General features: G+C 45.3%; 1 protein-coding gene, 1 non-coding gene and 1 pseudogene across 2 annotated transcripts; 1 reads left to right on the top strand and 2 right to left on the bottom strand.

The window, feature by feature from the left end:
• Window positions 1-1,027: 1,027 nt before the first annotated feature.
• Window positions 1,028-5,490, top strand: LOC109732491 (uncharacterized). Its single transcript, XM_020291657.4, has 2 exons — window positions 1,028-1,841; window positions 3,898-5,490. The coding sequence occupies exons 1-2, from the start codon at window positions 1,372-1,374 to the stop codon at window positions 5,192-5,194; spliced, it is 1,767 nt and encodes a 588-aa protein (XP_020147246.1). The 5' UTR covers window positions 1,028-1,371; the 3' UTR covers window positions 5,195-5,490.
• A 7,305-nt stretch (window positions 5,491-12,795) lies between these two features.
• On the bottom strand, window positions 12,796-14,695 carry LOC109732505 (putative F-box protein At3g25750; annotated as a pseudogene).
• Window positions 14,696-18,648: 3,953 nt separating this feature from the next.
• On the bottom strand, window positions 18,649-18,720 carry TRNAD-GUC (transfer RNA aspartic acid (anticodon GUC)). Its single transcript has one exon. It is a non-coding gene; the product is annotated as a tRNA-Asp (tRNA).
• Between the last annotated feature and the right edge of the window lie 466 nt (window positions 18,721-19,186).

Below are 19,186 nucleotides of genomic sequence, written 5' to 3'. Positions count from 1 at the left end.
TACACGCTTCGCATTGTTTGTTAGATAACTACAAAGCCCACCAACCCTAATTTTGTGCCTATCATGTGTATTCTACAAGAATCCAAAACATGTACTGCTTTTAGTTAGTACCGCTAACGGTGTTTTTATATATTACTTGGAACAGTTTGTTTTGCTGGCCTTTTGGATTACTAAGAGCATTTTAGGTTACGCATCTACACTTTTTATTTGTACCCGAAATATATATAATTGAATTTTTTTTTCACATCAGTCGTGCTATGATATATTACGGTAAAGATCAAGTCCTTTGTGAGTTGTGACCTTCTGATTACTGAGTTGTATTAAGCTGCACTCTTACACCATTTTTTTTAATCCTTTCTCATACAAAATAGAGATCCAGTGGATATCCTCAACAACCCAAAATATGTACTCCTTCCGTCCCACAATATACTACAATAAAGATTAATTTACCCGTGATTGTCCGGTCAATGAAACACGTTGAGCTGCACTTTACACCTGTCCGTTTTTCCCATAGGAAATATGGATGGATGCAAAGGATATCCTCGACAACTCATACTTTTTACCTTGTTCCCCTACACGCTTCGCCGGGTTTGTTAGATAACTACAAAGCCCAACCAACCCTAATCTTGTACCCATTACCTTTACGCTAGTACAAGACTCCAAACCTCGCATACATTCTTTGCCAGCCATCCATCCATGGTTGCTATCACACAATGCTCTACCATCAAAATTGCAATTCACTCCGCTTTCACGCCCTCGGCACCAGCAATTTACACGAAAACGCACAGTAAGTAAACAAAGAAGATGAAAAACAAAATCCATCAGTTGGTATACTTGTAGGTACACCGAAGTCACATGTTCATTGATACGCGCCGTGCCGCCGAACGTCGCCGTCGACGGCCCGGCGGCCAACTCATCCGCTCTCCAAACACGCAGTGGTGCAGCCCGCGCATGGGTTGGGTTGGGCTTGGTCCCCGTAGCAGAAACCCCACGCCCCCATAAAACCAGCCCCGCCATGGCTGGCTCCAATGGCAACGCACACCACCCCACTGCACACTTCACAGCTCTCTCTCTCTCTCTACCCCCAAAACCCCATTGCATTCCCGGCTTTCAAATCCGCCACCTTTTCCCCTCCCTATTTCTCTCTCCACCCTCTACTGCTCCCGAGAAGAGAGAAGAGAGAGAGAGGAGGAACCCAAGGCGAGGCCGGCCTCAAAAGAACCACTCACCTTCCCGCAGCCACTCTCTCTCTCATCACGCACATCACACACGCCCGCTGGTAGCTGCAGCCGCCGCTCGCTCTCACCGGTAGCTAGCCGGCCGTTGGAGCCCCCGCTGCGGCTGCCTGCTTAAAGGAGGAGGGCGGGAGCAATGTCGGAGCAGCCATTGCCGCAGCCGCGGAGCAGCATGAGGGAGGCGCTGCAGAAGGAGGACAAGGAGAAGGCGTCGGCGGCGGCGCCCCCTGCCAAGGAGAAGGCGGCCGTGCCCCCGCCCCCCGTCGCCGCGCCCCCCATGGCCAAGAACGGCGGTGGAGGGGGCAAGGGCGGCAACGGGGCCCAGCCGCCGGCGGCGGAGGAGACGACGCGGGAGATCCAGGTGGTGCGCGAGGCGTACCGGCAGCCGGCGGCCCCGGCGTACGTGATGCCGGAGGAGCCGCCCGCCATGGTGGAGCTGGTGGGGTGGTACCTCTACGGCTTCTGCTCCTTCTTCATCACCCACCTGCTGCTGCCGGTGCTGTTCCCGGCCATCGTCACCCAGGTCGCCTTCCCCTCCTCCGACTTCACCCCCGAGGCCAAGTACACCGTCAAGGGCGCCTCCTGCTCCGTCCACGAGATGTCCATGTAAGAAGAACAAGATGAACAACACCCCTCTCCCCACTCCCTCCCTACTTCTCTCCCAAAGTTTTGAAATTTTTTGGGGTTTCTCTCCTCTGTTTTTTGGAGTTCTTGGCCGTTTCTTGTGGTTTTTAGAGGGGTTTTGGGCCAGATTCGGGGGACCCTTTCCAGTTTCTTGGGGTGCTTTCCTTCAGCTCCCCTCCTCCACACAGATTTGCAGATTTGTTTTCTTCTCCCTCTATTTTCCCTCCCCTGTTCCTCTCTTTCACACAAGTTTGAGCCAGATTTGCTCACAAGCAAGCAAGAAAAAAATCCTCTGTGTTTTTTATGGGAAGTAGTAATCTTTCCTTCCATTTCTAGGGCTATGCGCCAGTGATTTTTCTTGTAGTACTAGCACTATTTTCCTCTCGAGCTTGTTCTTATCTTACCCAGTGTCTGCCCAAAATAAAAAAAAAGTGTTCTTGTTTTTGTCTGCAAACGGGGAGGCATGGTGCTCCCTCCTCGCCCAGGCCCTCCCTTGCCGTGCGGATTTCAATTTGTTTTGGGCGTTTCTCCTGCCGCATCCCGTCATCTCCTTTGTACTTCTGCTCACTATTATTCATCAGTATTTGTTTTTGCCCATTTTTCAGATTTATTTATCATCTTTCTGCAACTGTGTGCAAGTACAAGTATATGATTTTCCCTGTCTGCTGGGGTGGGTGTGGGTGCGTATATTGCGGCGTATATGCGAGGCAAAATACCTAGGAGATAGGAGAAATGATAGGATGCGTTGGTTATACCTCAGAGATTCCATGTTACCTCGCTTGCATCTCCATTATTATCAGTAGCAAGCAGATAAGAGATTCTTGGTGCAAGGCTCCAAAAGATGGCCACTGTTTTTTGGTCCTAGACTACCAGATGCAGATACCTCAGTGAGGAGGCCACATCCCATATCCTCATTTTTTCCCTATATTTTCTTTTTTTCGCAGCTAAATATTATTTCCCCCGGATTTTTCTCTCTGCCTATATCTACCTACACATATTAAAACTGCATCATATTTTGTCAGTTAGCCCTGCCCTGCTGAGGGTCACATGATTTCTCTTTTGGGGGGTAAGGTCAAACAAGAGATTCCCCAAGGGTGCCTGCCTGTGAAAATAAAACCCATTTGAATGAATCTTTTTGTAACGTTGGGATGGTGGTAGGAGCAGCAGTACTGCAAGCAGGCAGGGGAGGCCATAAGTGTGAAATTTATGGGCACGCCTGTGTATCCCATTAAATTGGGCCTCTGAGGCGAAACTTGCTTCCATGCTCTGCTTCAGATAGTACACAGATACTACCTCATATAATAATACTGTATTTCATTTCAAAGTTCAAAATGCTGGTACTGATGACAGATTTTCATTTCCTATGAGTGATGTTTTTCCCCTAGTAGGAGAGAAAATAGCAGTAGCCATGTACTAGGAGTGCATTTTTTTTCTAGGGTGATGGATAGATCTAGTGAGTACTGCATTGCTTTTGTCCCACTTTTGATAGGACCGAGGAAATGAGTGCTCGAAAGCATGCCCATGCTTTTGCCCCCCTTCTCTTGGGCCTGGTCTTCTCACCCCTTTATGCCCTTCTCTTTTGAACAGGAAAAGAGGGTGATGACCCTTGTAATCATGCACAAGCTCTTTGCTTTTTACCCACAAAAATTGTTAGTTGATGCTTGCTAACTGCAGGTCCAGCCAACTGGTAGGTGGGTGTAGATGCTTGAATTGCATAGGGCCAACTAACTGCCCCTTGATGGGGGCAAACAAGATGTTGTTGATACATAAATGTGTCAACATTGACACCCCAACTCACACTTGTTTTTCCCCTTGTGTAATGAGTTCATCTTGCATTGCATCTACCCATGGATAAGAATTGTACACACTGTAATTTTCAGTTTTAACTAGGCTGAAATGTGCGTTTTTTATCTTCTCAGCATTGTTGTACTTATTTACATGTGTGTTTTACGATGCAAGGTTCAGTCATGCCATGTTTGCTTGTACTGCATGTTAATGTCATCAAAATGCTCACACCAAGTTTGTGAAATGTGGCCAGGTACCAGAGGCTGACCAGGTACACCATTGACATCTCTAGCTCCCACATGTCGCCCCTGGGCTGGAGCGCCCTCTCGTGGGCGATCGGCATCCTCCTGGTGGCGCCGCTCCTCACCCAGGTTGCGCACCACCTCGACAGGGGCCAGTACCAGTCGCTCATCCTCATCGCCGCGACGTCGTTCGGCTCCTTCTTCTGCCTGCTCACCGGCTTCTTCAAGACGGTCTGGGTGTTCCTCTTCTACATCCTCTTCATCGCCGCGTCCATCATCATTGCCGAGGCGGTGCACACCCGCAACCTCGGGCTGATGATCCGTGGCCTCGCCGCTCACGACTCGGGCAAGCACCTTGTCCTGCGCCGCCGCGCTGCTGCCAGCCAGCTCAGCCTCTACTGCACCGCCATCGGCGGCATCGGCGCGGCCCTCATGGCTGCGTTCATGTACCACATGCTGAGGCGCACTGACCAGCTCACCGGCCTCTGGGTCGTCTCCATCTTCAGTGGCCTCATCTGGTTCATCGGCATCTGCCACGGCCTCTTCACAAACAGGCCCAGCAGCTCATCACCCACCACCGCATTCGAGCCAAACTTCATCAGCAAGCTCAAGTACAGCATGACCATTGGCCGCTACCCACAGGCCATTGGAAGCTTGGTGGCAGTGTTCCTGTCATCTTTTGCCACAATGTGCATCTTCACCAGTGGCACGCTCTATGCCATTGGCGGCGTCTGCATCAAGCCGGTCCTGGTGCTCGCGCTGTGGATCCTCTACTTCCTGTTCCCGCTCATCTCGCTGCCGCTGCTCCACCCAATCCAGATCATCATCCGCGCCGACGCCGTCCGCATGCAGCTGCTCGGGTTCATCATCGCCCTCTTCGTCTCCGGCGCCGGGTTCTACTTCAAGAGCCACAGGTGGAGGGCCGCCCACATCATCATCATCGCCCTCGTCCAGAGCACCGCCAACGGCATCCTCTACTCCTTCGGCCGCATCCTGCTGCTCGACGCCTCGCCGCCGGGCAAGGAGGGCGCGTTCGCCATCTGGTACGCGTACGTCCGCTGCATGGGCGCCATGATCGGCTTCGCCGTTGCATCTGCTGGCCCTGGGCGCGCGGGAGGGTCCTTTGCTGCCGCCTTCCTGGGCAGCTTCCTCGGCATCATCGTGCTCATCTTCGGCAACGTCAGCAACATCGGCGCGCTCAAGGCCGCCGGGCACCTCAAGGGCATGGAGGACGACAAGAGGATCGGCGAGAAGGGCGAGGGCATGAGCGCCGTCGCCGACTCCGGCGAGTCTAGGGGGAGGGTATGATTGATTACATGGGGCTGGAAAGAAAGAAGATTGCTTGCCGCCATTGTTGTTGTGGTGGGTTGTGCTTGTGAGAAGGGTATGATTTGTTCTTCTTTTTTTTCTTGTTTTTTCTTTCTTGTTCATGTCTCAGTGACACTGTTAATCCGGTGCTCTGCCCCTTTGATGCATGATGATTATGATGATGTTGACATAGTGGTAGAGGGAGTGTGCTAGCAGCTCTGTTAATGTGTTAAATTCTTTTTTGCTTGGAAGACAGACAATTGTAACTGATGCATGATGATATGGTTCTTTGTTCATCGCCCCGCCCCCCCCCTGGAAATTCTTCTCTAGAAGTCATGCTTCGTGATTTATGTCGAAATTGTGATTGTGTATGGTAAAAATAAAAACTTGTGGTGCAATCTGCCTGGTGCTTCACTCTAGTGTACCATTGTGGCAAAGCCATATATGCAAATCTGTCATTCTGGAAACTTGGATGAGTGTTTTTCCATTGGTTTTGAATGAAAACATTATGGTTGTTGAAAAGAAAAATGAAAACATATGGCACCTTGCAAACACAGGACCATGTCATTATCAAGGCACTCCACTAAACTTTGCATGAAAACACATCATTATCTGGGCGCATCATGGCCATTTTCTTACATGATGCCAAGCTAATGACTGACATCTGTTTTTGCCAAATGATGAGTCTCTGTCTGGTGCCCCTTGCAAATTGTTGATGCTAATGACCTTCAACTCTTGCCAAAGGGTGGATGCATCTGGGTTTGCATTCCAAGTTCTAAACAACATGTGCTGTAATCTTATTTCTTTTTTTTACTTTTTACTTTTGGTATATCAGTTGATTATTGCATAACACATACTGTATAACAAAAGATCTAGTGTACTTGCGCCCCATATGTTTAACCACCAAGAAACAAGCATCACCAGAAGGACTGAGATAAATACTACTAATACTACCATGTACTCGAAGAAAGCTCTGTTCTTTTTCTCTTTTGCCTTTTGACCCTGACACACTGCACCATTTGTACACCATATTACCTGCAAAAAAAGAACAGCATCATGACAAAATTAAGCGACTATTATTACTTGATCTTTCAGAGTTTGTTGGGTTGGGAGAAGGATAAACTTTTCTTACATAAGAATAAGATGACCCCCTTTTCTTGTGTTCTTGTCTTCACCTGCTTCTTAGAATCTCTCTACCTCATCAACTAACCATCATCAAAAAGTCAATGGAGGGCTCACCCTAATCGAGAAAGTCGGACAAAAGGCTGCAAAATAACAAATTGCAGTAATTTTATAGAAATATATATATATATATACGCGGACTTGTCAAGAACATGGAAAATAAAGAGGTAATAATAATTAAATGGCGATGGTAGGCCAAGAAGCAGACGTATACGGAGGTCCATGGAGCTGTCCATGTCCAGCAGTCTCGACGTACACATCAAGTCGTATTAATTGTGATTAGCTTAAATGAATAATGATGTGCTTTAGTACTGTTATTTCTCTTCTTGTCCATGGTATTTGTCAACTCAGATACAGTGATAGCGTCATTAGTGTTCAAGTTGTGTCAATAATGATAAGAGGTGACGTGTAGCGCGGACCCGAGAGCAAAAAGACAGGGAGAAAATTACACGAGAGGAGCACAAACAAGTCAATTATTTTTCCGCTAAGCCCGTTTTCATACGCCAAACGACGATTATGTGCGGTTATTTATCAATTGTTCTTCTCGCATTTGATGCTTTCTTGAATTCGTATAACACTTTTGAAATGTTGTTTCTTCGGTTGTATCTAGATGACCTGACTCCTTTACACATACAACTTTGAGGTTGAAAAAGCATCTAGACCTGGTCATTATCATGTCATCACATATATTTTTCTTCGATAAGCACACCTCTTTTGCCCAAGTCCACAGTCAAGAAGCTTATGCTATGGCGTGTTGCAAGCGAGAGTGGTTATCCATGCATTTCCTAATGATAAAATCATTGAATCATCTAAGCGTGAAGGAGAAAATTTTATGGGACGTATTCGAGAAGACTAATTGCATGTTGGGTGTCTAGAAGTGCGACTTTTCCCCTACCCAATAACTCAATTAAATTCAATTGATTACTTATTGTTGTTGTTGATGGCTGGTTGGACTTTGAACTACATGATGTGTTTACAAAGACTAAACTACAAGGCCAATGGACAGCAGGACGTAAGCTCTAAGTCCCAATGTTCATATTTATTTTTTGTCGAGATTAAATAAATTGGCGCAGTTTTCCTTATTTTTGGTTGTCGATGCTTACATAGACTTGTGTGGACGGTTTACGTAAAAAGAGATGATTCTTTTATCGGGAGACTTATCCTTAGGCAAAGTCGTATGTGTATACTTAATCATCTCGTTGAAAAATAAGTTATCAGGGTCGAATGCGGGTATTCAAATCGGCTCTCAAGAGCGTATGCTCCCGGAGTGAAACTGATAATGCTTTTTAATGTAAAAAATAATTGCGCAAAAGGTTACATACGCATGTACCCATGTAGATGGTCTTGGGAAAAAAGGAGAATTCTGTGTCATGAGCGGAAACAAATTGGTGCTTAAATTTTGTCTTTTAAAGGCATCGGAATTGAAATTCATATTTTTGAATCTTGTTTTCACGATTTCACTGTTCAACCGTGAGCACAGTTTTTGAATTGGCTAGCATTTATGCACACTTGGTGTGGATGTCCGGCCTAAATAAACAGCACAAATATGGGGGAATTAGTGTGAAATTTACTTGAGGGTTGCGTGTAGCTTGCGTAAATAAAGTAACACGTGCAACTTTGCTATGCATAATTTCCCATGCATTCGTATTTGCTTCAAGTACATTTGAATTCCCCCCTCTTTTCGGATGTATATGCATATGATGTATCCCATCCAATATTAACCCGACACGTCGAAAAAACGACTTGGACATAAAATAAGTCTCCATAGAAAACCCAAGTAGCCTGCAGTGCAGGTCTTATCTCTAGCTAGCCATGCATGTCAGCGTCAAGCCCTGCAAATTGTGAGCATGAATGTATGATTATGTCTGAGCTAGGCTCACCTCACCTCAGAAGAGCCTTGCCGCCTGCGTCCCGCACAAGCGGCAAGCTAACGACAAAAGAGCCTTGCCGGCATCCACTCCCTGTCCCTTCATTTTTTTCTTACCGTTGCAGCCAGCCAGCACGGTTATCGACGCGTAACAGCACCGTCAAATTTGGCCCTTGATTAGCCTCTCCGTCGTACTACTAGCACCTTAACTAATCACAAATATTCATGGTAAAAAAACTGTAGGTCCTGACAAGAAAAGAGAGAGATGGCAGGGAGGGAGCTGAAACTGGCCATGCATCATGGCCTGGTTCCTGCCTGCCGTTTGCTTCTGCCTGACCACTTTCGTACGTATCTCTCTCTCTCGCTACGGTTTCTTCAGAGCGATTGTTGACCCGTTCTTGGCCCTAGCTAGCCGTTACACACACCCCCTCCGGCCCAACGGTCATATGCAGCGCAGAGAGGTGTGCCGTGCGAGAGTGATTAGCTAGCCGTTTGAACTGCTACTGGTGCCAATTAGTACTAGCAGCAGCAGCAGCTTAGCTTAGCTTAGCTGTTTTTACTAGTACTAGTGCCAGATTAGCTTAGCCGCTTGAACCCACACGCCTGTATCTGTCCCTCTAGTCTTGGTGTCTTGTCTTGTCCACCTTATTTACCTGCTCAACAACAAAACCTAGGAGCAGCAGCAGTTGAATTCCCACCATTAGTTAATCTTCTACCAGTATAGTTAATCCTAGATTTGCATTGAAGAGATGAGTAGTTAAGATTCAAGATATTATGGTAGCGCAAGAGAGTTGACCAGAGCACTTGGTTGGTTTGTAACAAATTAATTATTAATCAAGGTTCCCAACCTAGCTAACCACACCTGCCCCATTTCCCTCCTTTTATTATATTCATAATATTCTAGTACCAGCAAGAATCATACGCACGCTTCCAACTGGCAAGATTCCTGCCCGCCTGCCTGCCTGCCGTCTTAACCTCGAGGCCCCGTACGTGCACGGGCACGCTGATATTTACTAGTCCTACATATACATATACTCCCTCCGTAAACTAATATAAGGACGTTTAGATCACTATTTTAGTAATCTAAACACTTTTATATTAGTTTACCGAGGGAGTACAATTCTAATGGAAGATACCTGTCTTGGTCAGGTTTTACCGTGTGATTAGCAGGGCTAAAATCGCACTCAGTGCTGTGCACTCAACTACTAACGACATAGCGATTATGCTGGTACTACAGTTCTTAAGGATAATGCCAAGTACAGTCAAGGCTTGTCTGAATCATCCAAAGAATAGTCCGTGCTCATATTGCTTTACGATGATGATGTACTTGAGATTCATCAGATCAGGCTAATTGTAATTGTACTGCACAAAGGGCGCAAAGTGGCGCCGAATGCCCACGAAAAAACAAAGGAAAAGCGGGAGCGGAAAAGAAAAGAAAACAAGTTGAGATTCGCACTCACCAGATCCTAAGCTGTCCCGGCCACTGGTTAGTGTGGCAAGACCTGCTCATGGCTCGACATATTTTCTCCTCTTTATTGTTCAAAACGTAAAAGATGGAGAAAAAGGGCAAAACGCAATGCACTATCCTGGATGCCGAATTTATTAAAGCGGTTCCTTGATCTAGACACGCGCTTTTCTAAATATGTGTACTCTACTCTCTGTTCAGAAATTTAGAGTGCATTTTGATTGTTTATGTACACACTTTCTCTATTGAATAAGTATCGTGTACCAACTTTTGAAAGTAATGGCCATTTTTAAAAAAAGACTAATGGTTAAATTTTTTTACAGCTATAAGATGAGTTAGTGACTATGTTTTGAATGGTATGGATTTTGTGTAACACAACCCACATATTATTGAACTATTTATTGTTCAAAGCCTGAATTTAAGTGGTCAGAACACGATATGCACGAATAAACGAAGCGAGTACTAACTTTTTTAGTCGGCACCCCTTCCCTCTCATCAAATTAATTAGAAGATCGACATAGCTAGGAGTTAATCGTGTACTTTCGTCGACACGATTAAATTAAGTGGCCCCAACCACAAGCAATGTCAGGTTGTACTAGTATATACAAAGTGTTCAACAAGCCTAGCTTTCAAGAATCAAGATGCTGCACCCACTAACCAAGTGAAGGAGATAGCCTGCATTTGCTGTGATCAACTTGATGCATACGGCTGTGTGCCCGTGACAGCCGGCATTTGGGGGATAATGCAGACATATATGGACCCGACAGGACACCTGACCACCAAGCACAAGGCCCTAATTCTGAGTGCCCAAGTTGGTGCAGATGCACTACCCCTACATACTTAAGCAGCAGCAGCATGAGTATGTCTCAAGAATTCAGTGACGCCGAAGATTCAGGAAAGTAGCATGGCACTGGTATTGGCCTTCAGAACATTGCGTCAGTTTTGTAAAAAAAAAAAATGACCCCTCATATACACCAGGGTATTCTGTTTTTTCATGCACATTACTGGAGTTGTCGTCATGAATATTTCCATTTCATTATGTCTGTAATAATTTTTAAAGACATGTAATAATTAGAAAAAATAAATAATAGTCGTAGGACTGATAAGAAATAACATACTGAGAAGGAAATTGGTGGCTGTAACTTCTACAACCTCAAATTCCTACTCATTTTATATTTTGGTCATTTGATTTGAATGAATACAAAGATGATATACAAATATGAAATATGGGACACTGATTTGTTGTTCTTCCCCCCTCCAGAGTGTGACTAGTTGTAGGACTGTAGCACACCAAGTTTTCTCTTGCAGTATGATTACTTCTTGGAATGGAGTAAATGAATATGGTTGAAATTTTTAGGGTGGTTGCACAACCTGTATGCTTTCAATGTGAATAGTACAGGGAGAAAGTACACATGACATCTTCTTGTCTAGAACTGCAAGTGTCAACGCTGTCATCATGTACAGAAAGGAGGGAATGACATCCCCAGCAAAAATCCATTTACCTGATCCAAGATGGATTATGCAAGCACAGGCAGCAGCCATATCTTTTCTAGGTAAGAAAGTTGACACAGGAAAATTAAAAAAAGGCTGAGGTGACAAGGCTGCGCAAAGTCAAATCTATTCGTGTGTTCCAAATTCTGATCCGTCTTCAACTGCTCATACATATCCTTTTCATGTGTGGGGATTGGAACACAAATTCTATGGCCCTTTGGAGGTTTTCTCAACCGTTCGGTTGTGAAGTTTGTCTTGTTGCCGTCTAGGAAGGATTGTTTTCTCACCAGATGTGACATCCCAAAAGCTTTTTCATTAGGATAGGTAGCTCCTTTATTTACTTTACATTTACATAAAGGAAGAGATGTTGAGTGGATGTCATATGCTGGCAGCTAAAACTTTTTATCTACCACCACAAGAGAAATTAAGAAGTGAAATTCACAGCGGCTGGATGACGATGAGAAGCTATATACATATCTACATACTATTGAAGTATGAGTAAATCACCCACCTTTCACAAAAAAATAAAAATTTCAGGATACTAGTGGGTGCAAGAAACTCGGAAAAAAATGTTTATGTGCCAATCCTTTTTCATCAAGGTGTTTGTGAAACTTGTCCAATCTATGGCGACATGGGTGCCGCACCTGCCGGCCACATTCATTCATCGGCACCCAAAGCCAAGAAGATTCAAAGCCTAAAGTCTAACATGAGTTCCATATAGACGCCGTGCCCGCCATGCCTGTGGTGCGGATGTGTGTCTTTTTCTCTCCCTTGATGCCATCAAGATGTTGAGGCCTTGTGGGGATTCGAATGATGGGGCATGCTAGACAGGGAAAGCAAAAGGTTTGAAAGCACAAAAAGATGATGGCGATGAGCTAGACCAGTCTTTATTCCTGTCATTGTTAAACAGCAACATGGTGTATATATGTGTGTTCTGTTTTTCCATATTGGCAACTAGCATATTTTCTTTGGACCTAAAGGATAAAGGGGTCTTCAAAGTGATTGCATCCACATGGAAAAAGAGATGTGATAGTAGATTCTTGTTTTATTACTTTGAGAAATTTTGGGTCGTTTTCTAGTAATACCTTTGGAAATCTGTCCAAACAAACATATTTATTTTTTTAAAGATGAAAGATCTGTATAGTTGTTCAACAGTTGATCTCCCACGGCGGATTAGGATCGAAATGGTTCTGTAAAATCTTACAAAGATAAGGATAAACAGTATAGGTTTCTAGTATGAAAAGATGAAGAATGACAGTAGGCTTATAGCTTACTGAATGAATAATGAGTAGAGATGCTAGCTGGTAGGCAGTATGAATTTGCATTTTGGGCCTAGCCCCAGACCAGATGAACACCTTAGGTGTCTAGTATGAAAGATAGTTGCAGGCCTAGCCCATGTTATCAAGTGGCCCAAGTACAAAAAATCTCTACAATTTCTAGTAGATGAGAAATGAAATATAATAAGGGCCCCTTGTAATCACCACACAAGAAAAACTAGAGTTCAACATCAGTAACTTTGGAAAACAAGTCAAGAACATTCAGTCTACTACTCGTCCTGCAACTGTAACATGGTAGAATTCTCCCACGGAAGTTGTATCAGAAGCTACCAGATGCATGCACGGTGCCCCAAAGATCATCACTGACCGGAGCGAGGAAATGTGCTGGGAAGGACCCAGGTTGACTCCAATCTGCGGTACCGGTTTCCAGTGTTCTCGAGCTGCGAACGTGTTGAAGAGTCGTTACGTTTTTGCCATAGTTGGACTGCAGCCCAAGGCTGTTCAGGATGATAACTTGGGAAGTATATGTGGTTGCTTCTGCCTCCCCATCTCTCTGGGTTCATGCATGGCAATGCCTCGCATCGCACGTCCGCGCTGACAAAGATGGCCCAGTTATCCAACCTGTCCACCTTCACCCACCTTGCCTTCTTGGTCACGGTGTTCAACGACTCAAGCTTGAAGGCCTTGAACTGGATGACGTCCGAGAATGTCTTTCTTGCTGCCTCAAGTTTGATCAAAAGAAGCGCGTCACCGCACACAACGAGCCATATTTTCTGATTTGTCCAATAGAGATCCTCGGTTCTACCTCCCTCAAATATAACTTCAAACTTCTGAATTAAGAGACTGGGTAAGAATTGTACAATGCAGAAGGACCCGAAAGACCCTAGGGCATATGCTTTGCCCTTCAGGGCCACGACTTGTTCAATCTTAAGAAAATTAACTTTAGGATAGTGTTCCAACCAAGAGTTGCTCCCGATGCGCCACTGGAACAGATAGGCTCCACTGCCAACAAGGAGATGCGAGTCATCGGATGCAACAGGTGCTGTCAAGGTGGCATAGCTGATGCTGGTGAAGTGATCTGACTTGAGGCAAGGAGGCACAACCTTACTGCCGCTGAACGCATTAACAATGTAGAACCCATCATCGTCGCAGAAGATGAGGTGGCCGTAGGAGCAGCCAAGAAAGAACATGCCTCTGAGGTCACTCAAGGAAAGCAAACTGGGATAGGATGAGGTGCCAGCAGGAACAGCCAATCTCCACGTGCATCCTTGCAAGGTCGTCCAGCGGTTAAACTGGGGAGATAGTTTGCTGTCGGCACTCGGGTGTAGGAGGAGAGGCTGCAGAGAGCACGTGCATACCGAGAAGAGATCACGCCAAGGACGACAGGTGGCACCGAAGGCGAGGAGGTCGCGGGAGGAGCCGAGGAGAGCGACGACACATTGGAGCAAATCTTCGGGGAGCTCCGCCCATCCTCGTGGCCCGGATGCGGCGAAGACAGAGGAAGCAGAGGCATAGCAGGTTCTCTTAGCGCTGATTTGCATGGCGGCGCTCTCCCTGTTGGACACAACAAATTCAGGACAAAAGGTTAGTCATGCCAAGCTAGATATAATTGTATGAAAAAGAAGAGGAGCTACAAGATTCTAGGAAACATGATCCTGAGCTAAAGAAGGATACAGATGATATTGAGCTGTTGACCCTGAGAAGCTCAGAATAAAATAAAACTGAATTTCAGTTGTACGGAGAAGTTATGCGCGGTAGATACAGGTTGCTGAAGTTTGATATAAATCTTTGGGCCTACTGAACTGCACACCACAATCACCTGTTTCTCAAACTAGTAACATCTGGCAGGTGCCGAGTGCTTGATGCCGACTGACAGCACCTAGTTGTCAAACTGAATCAGCCAAAAAAATAACAGGCAAGGGAAATGTGATTCTCCTATCACATTGATACAGGCATGGCAGATCAGTGACACCCTCTCTTCTTTATCTGTAATGTTGGAGATCTAAAGCAGGGATAGTTTCAATCTGGATTGATTTCCTTTGGCAATAAGCAGAATCAATCTTTGCCTTAATTATATCAACCAAATTCAGTTCCATATCGAGGTACAGTGTGATTAATCTTACAGATATAGGTGGATCTGATGCAACATCCACAGGTGAACGGTAAGGGGATGGGATGCAGAAAGAACTATGCGCCGAGGAAGAAGGATGCGCGTCCATCTCCCGCGGCTGCTCCTCCTTGCGCGCCGCTGTTTCTTCCAGCTCTCGGTTTTTTTGGGCTGAGCAGAGGAGCCTGTACAGCAGTACGGCGCAGATCTGGGTTTTTTCTTTTCAATATTTTTTCAACTCTTCCGGTTATAATGACGGCCCGGCCCAGTCCCAACTATTTTTGGACACGATGGTAAATCCTATGTGGACGCTTCTCCCATTTAACGCAAAAATTAACCCCTAAAAAGCGTGAAATTACACGCTTCTACCAATCCCAGTTTTAGGAACCTTCTACAAGGTTTCCTTTCCGGGAAGCCCTCTAAAAGGTCCCTTTTTTCACCATTTTTTTGTCGTTTTATTCATGGGATTTTTTATTTTCCTTCACTGGTTCGAAAAATCAAGAGATGTTCACTTTTTTTAGAAATATTTGTTTTTCGTGTTTTTCAAAACAGGTTTGTGAATTATATTGTTTTGCAATTTTCTAAAAATTTCACAATTAAAAATGTTCATGTTTTCAGGAAAAATTTAAAAATTATTATTAAAATTTCATTTTTTTCAAAAAATATTTGCAATTTCGCAAAAAAATTATTTTAACAGAATGATGTTCTAAATTTCAAAATTATTCACGTTTTCCAAGAAATGTTTGGAGATTTCAAAAACTATTCACACTGAAAAACACATTTTTCAGAAAACTGATGACAACAAAAAGGAACTTAAAAAACATCTCTATAACACCGGCTCGATACAGTACTCGGGCTAGCTAAAGTAGCCGAGCTGCTACAATGCGCCATGGGCTGGCCGAATATGGCGCTCCCCTGTGCGGAAGGTCGACTGTTTGCCACTTAATGCGTCATATATGCACTCCCGTGTTTCGGGGAGCAACTAATCAAGGGTTCCCCACGTGGGGCACTTCTTTGTGTTGTGAGAGCACGCGATCGACAAGTGGTACTTCAAGTCGTCGTCATGCGCCCCAATAAACCCGTCGTCATGTGTCGCATGCAAGAGGCATCCCGCACGAGTGTATTTTTAGCCTGGCCTTTCGCATTTCCTTTTTTTGCGTGGGGGGGGGGGGGGGGGGGGGGCGGGGGTCCATTTTCTTGGGTTTTTTGTGTGGATTTCATGTGTGGTCTCCGCGCGGGGCACATATGCACTTTGTGCGAAAGCAAGGGTTAGAAATAGGTGGATCACGAGTTAGTATTAGGTGCGATCACAAATTAGTTTGTGTTGGAAGCATATGTGGGCTTCACATAGGAGCACTGGTTGTGCCTCGTGAAGGAAATATGCCCTAGAGGCAATAATAAAGTTATTATTTGTTTCCTTATATCATGATAAATGTTTATTATTCATGCTAGAATTGTATTAACCGGAAACATGATACATGTGTGAATACATAAACAAACAGAGTGTCACTAGTATGCCTCTACTTGACTAGCTCGTTGATCAAAGATGGTTATGCTTCCTAGTCATGGACAAAGAGTTGTTATTTGATTAACAGGGTCACATCATTAGGAGAATGATGTGATTGACTTGACCCATTCCGTTAGCTTAGCACTTGATCGTTTAGTACGTTGCTATTGCTTTCTTCATGACTTATACATGTTCCTATGACTATGAGATTATGCAACTCCCGTTTACCGGAGGAACACTTTGTGTGCTACCAAACGTCACAACGTAACTGGGTGATTATAAAGGTGCTCTACAGGTGTCTCCGAAGGTACTTGTTGGGTTGGCATATTTCGAGATTAGGATGTGTCACTCCGATTGTCGGAGAGGTATCTCTGGGCCCACTCGGTAATGCACATCACTATAAGCCTTGCAAGCATTGCAACTAATGAGTTAGTTGCGGGACGATGTATTACGGAACGAGTAAAGAGACTTGCCGGTAACGAGATTGAACTAGGTATTGAGATACCGACGATCGAATCTCGGGCAAGTAACAAACCGATGACAAAGGGAACAACGTATGTTGTTATGCGGTTTTACCGATAAAGATCTTCGTAGAATATGTGGGAGCCAATATGGGCATCCAGGTCCCGCTATTGGTTATTGACCGGAGACGTGTCTCGGTCATGTCTACATAGTTCTCGAACCCGTAGGGTCCGCACGCTTAACGTCGTTGACGATATAGTATTATATGAGTTATATTTGTTGGTGACCGAATGTTGTTCGGAGTCCCGGATGAGATCACGGACATGACGAGGAACTCCGGAATGGTCCAGAGATAAAGTTTGATATATGGGATAATAGTGTTTGGTCTCCGGAAGGGTTTCGGAATTCACCGGAAGGGGTTCCGGATGTTTCCCGAAATGTTTGGGTACGAGAACACTTTATTTGGGCCAAAGGGGAAAGCCCACGAGGCTTTTGGAAAGTGCAAAAGGAAGTTTTGCGGAGACCAGAGGCTAGACGCCAGGAACCCTGGCGTCTAGGGGGTAGACGCCGGGAACCCTGGCGTCTAGCCCTGGAGTCCGTGTAGGACTCTTGCCTTTCGGGCAAAACCGACTTTGAGGAGGCTTTTACTCCAAGTTTCGACCCCAGGGCTCAACATATAAATAGAGGGGCAGGGCTAGCACCCAAGACACATCAAGAAACACCAAGCCGTGTGCCGGCAACCCCGTCCCCTCTAGTTTATCCTCCGTCATAGTTTCCGTAGTGCTTAGGCGAAGCCCTGCGGAGATTGTTCTTCACCAACACCGTCACCACGCCGTCGTGCTGCCGGAACTCATCTACTACTTCGCCCGTCTTACTGGATCGAGAAGGCGAGGACGTCATCGAGCTGAACGTGTGCTGAACTCGGAGGTGCCGTGCGTTCGGTACTTGGATCGGTCGGATCGTGAAGACGTACGACTACATCAACCGCGTTGTCATAAACGCTTCCGCTTAACGATCTTCAAGGGTATGAAGATACACTCCCCCTCTCGTTGCTATGCATCACCATGATCTTGCGTATGCGTAGGATTTTTTTTGAAATTACTACGTTCCCCAACACCTCGCGTGAGGGGAGACGGATCCTCTGACATGCAGGAGGCAAGTCAGGGGGGCTACAGTGTCCTATGTGTGTAAAACATTCAAGGAAAGTTAGAGAGATGGCATTGTTCACTCATCACTATAAATTCACAGATTACCGTAGATAACCATTGCACACATACTCATTCTGTTAAATTGCTACTACCTCCGTCCTGGTTTATTGGTCCTCATGATATTTTGTGCCAAATTTTGACCATAGATTTAACTAACGAAATGTTCGTGCATGTCACCAAAAATTATATCATTGAAAACTATGTTCAAATACGAATCCAACAATATAGTTTTTACTGACATGCATTGACATTTGGTTAATTAAATCTTTGATCAAAATTTATAGTCTTTAGGTGTTTTGTACTCGATAAATATCCGTGCGTAATAAACAAAGAGCAAGATGTAGGATATTACCTCCTCTGTGAGAGCCCAAACATAGGTAACATCCTTGTCCTCGTTACCAACGTGCCAAGTCGTCTATCTAGAATATGCTACCAAGGGATATGACGGATTTAACTCTGCAACATTGAGCCAAGAAAAAAAAAGGTGAAAACAATTTCTAGAATTAAATCCAAAGAAGAAAACAGGAGAAAATAAATTTCAGGAAAAATCCAGAGAAACCAAAAGGTGAAATTTGTTCTATGACACCATGTCCGCGAGTGAAATTTGTTCTACCACTCAACAATCGCAACAAAGTATTTTTGTAGGAGGACGTCAAATGTCTTAGCAGGGCTCTAGAGCAAACATGTTGCGTTTCTAGGGTTCATTATTTTTTTTGAGGGGGTATTTCTAAGGTTCATAAGGTAAATACACCCGGACGGGCCAGGCGAGCTCTCAGCAGGCCTCCACCGTTGTGGAAGCGTTTAGAAATAGCAGAGCCCAAGTGTCAAAGAGATGGGCCATGGGAATTAACGGGCCCAAGTGTTGTGGGCCGGCAAAACCAAAAAAATCGCCGTTGCCGGGGATCGAACCCGGGTCACCCGCGTGACAGGCGGGAATACTTACCACTATACTACAACGACTTGCTGGCTACTCGTTGCTCAACTTGGCTTACTTAGAAGTGCTGACTACCCACAGAACGTTCTCTATTGCTGTGGTTGAGTTTTCTTGCGTGCTCCACATCACGCTGATTGCATGTTCCGGAGTAAATCGTCTCTCTTGGGCGGCCCAATGAGTGAGAGGGACAATGCTCATGAAAGAGGCGACACTCGCATAATTTCGATCAAACATGGAGAAGCAATGGCTGCGGAAACAAGCAGAGCGAGGATCTTCGGCCCCAGAAAGAAAAACATGGCTCGGTGTGGCCTCAAGGCTCAAGCTGACTGTTGCAGCCTTCGACACGCAATATTCGAGTTCCACGGCATGGTCTCGTGTCCTGGTGTAAAGTTCTAGCTTTGTCTCACAAAACCTGGATGTCGGCATGTCACGGGAGGACGAGAACACTCTAGATGAATATGATTCGGTATCTCTAGATGAACCCGACACTGT

The sequence above is a fragment of the Aegilops tauschii genome, chromosome 7, assembly GCF_002575655.3.
Source record: "Aegilops tauschii subsp. strangulata cultivar AL8/78 chromosome 7, Aet v6.0, whole genome shotgun sequence".
Lineage (NCBI taxonomy): Eukaryota > Viridiplantae > Streptophyta > Magnoliopsida > Poales > Poaceae > Aegilops > Aegilops tauschii.
Note: the sequence above shows the minus strand (reverse complement) of the source record. Positions and strands in the feature narration are given on the sequence as shown.

Bases quoted from the DNA above. Each gene is read 5' to 3' on its own strand.
- LOC109732491 (XM_020291657.4), top strand. From the start codon at position 1,372: ATGTCGGAGCAGCCATTGCCGCAGCCGCGGAGCAGCATGAGGGAGGCG. The intron at 1,842-3,897 runs GTAAGAAGAACA...AAATGTGGCCAG, and splicing joins TCCGTCCACGAGATGTCCAT to GTACCAGAGGCTGACCAGGT.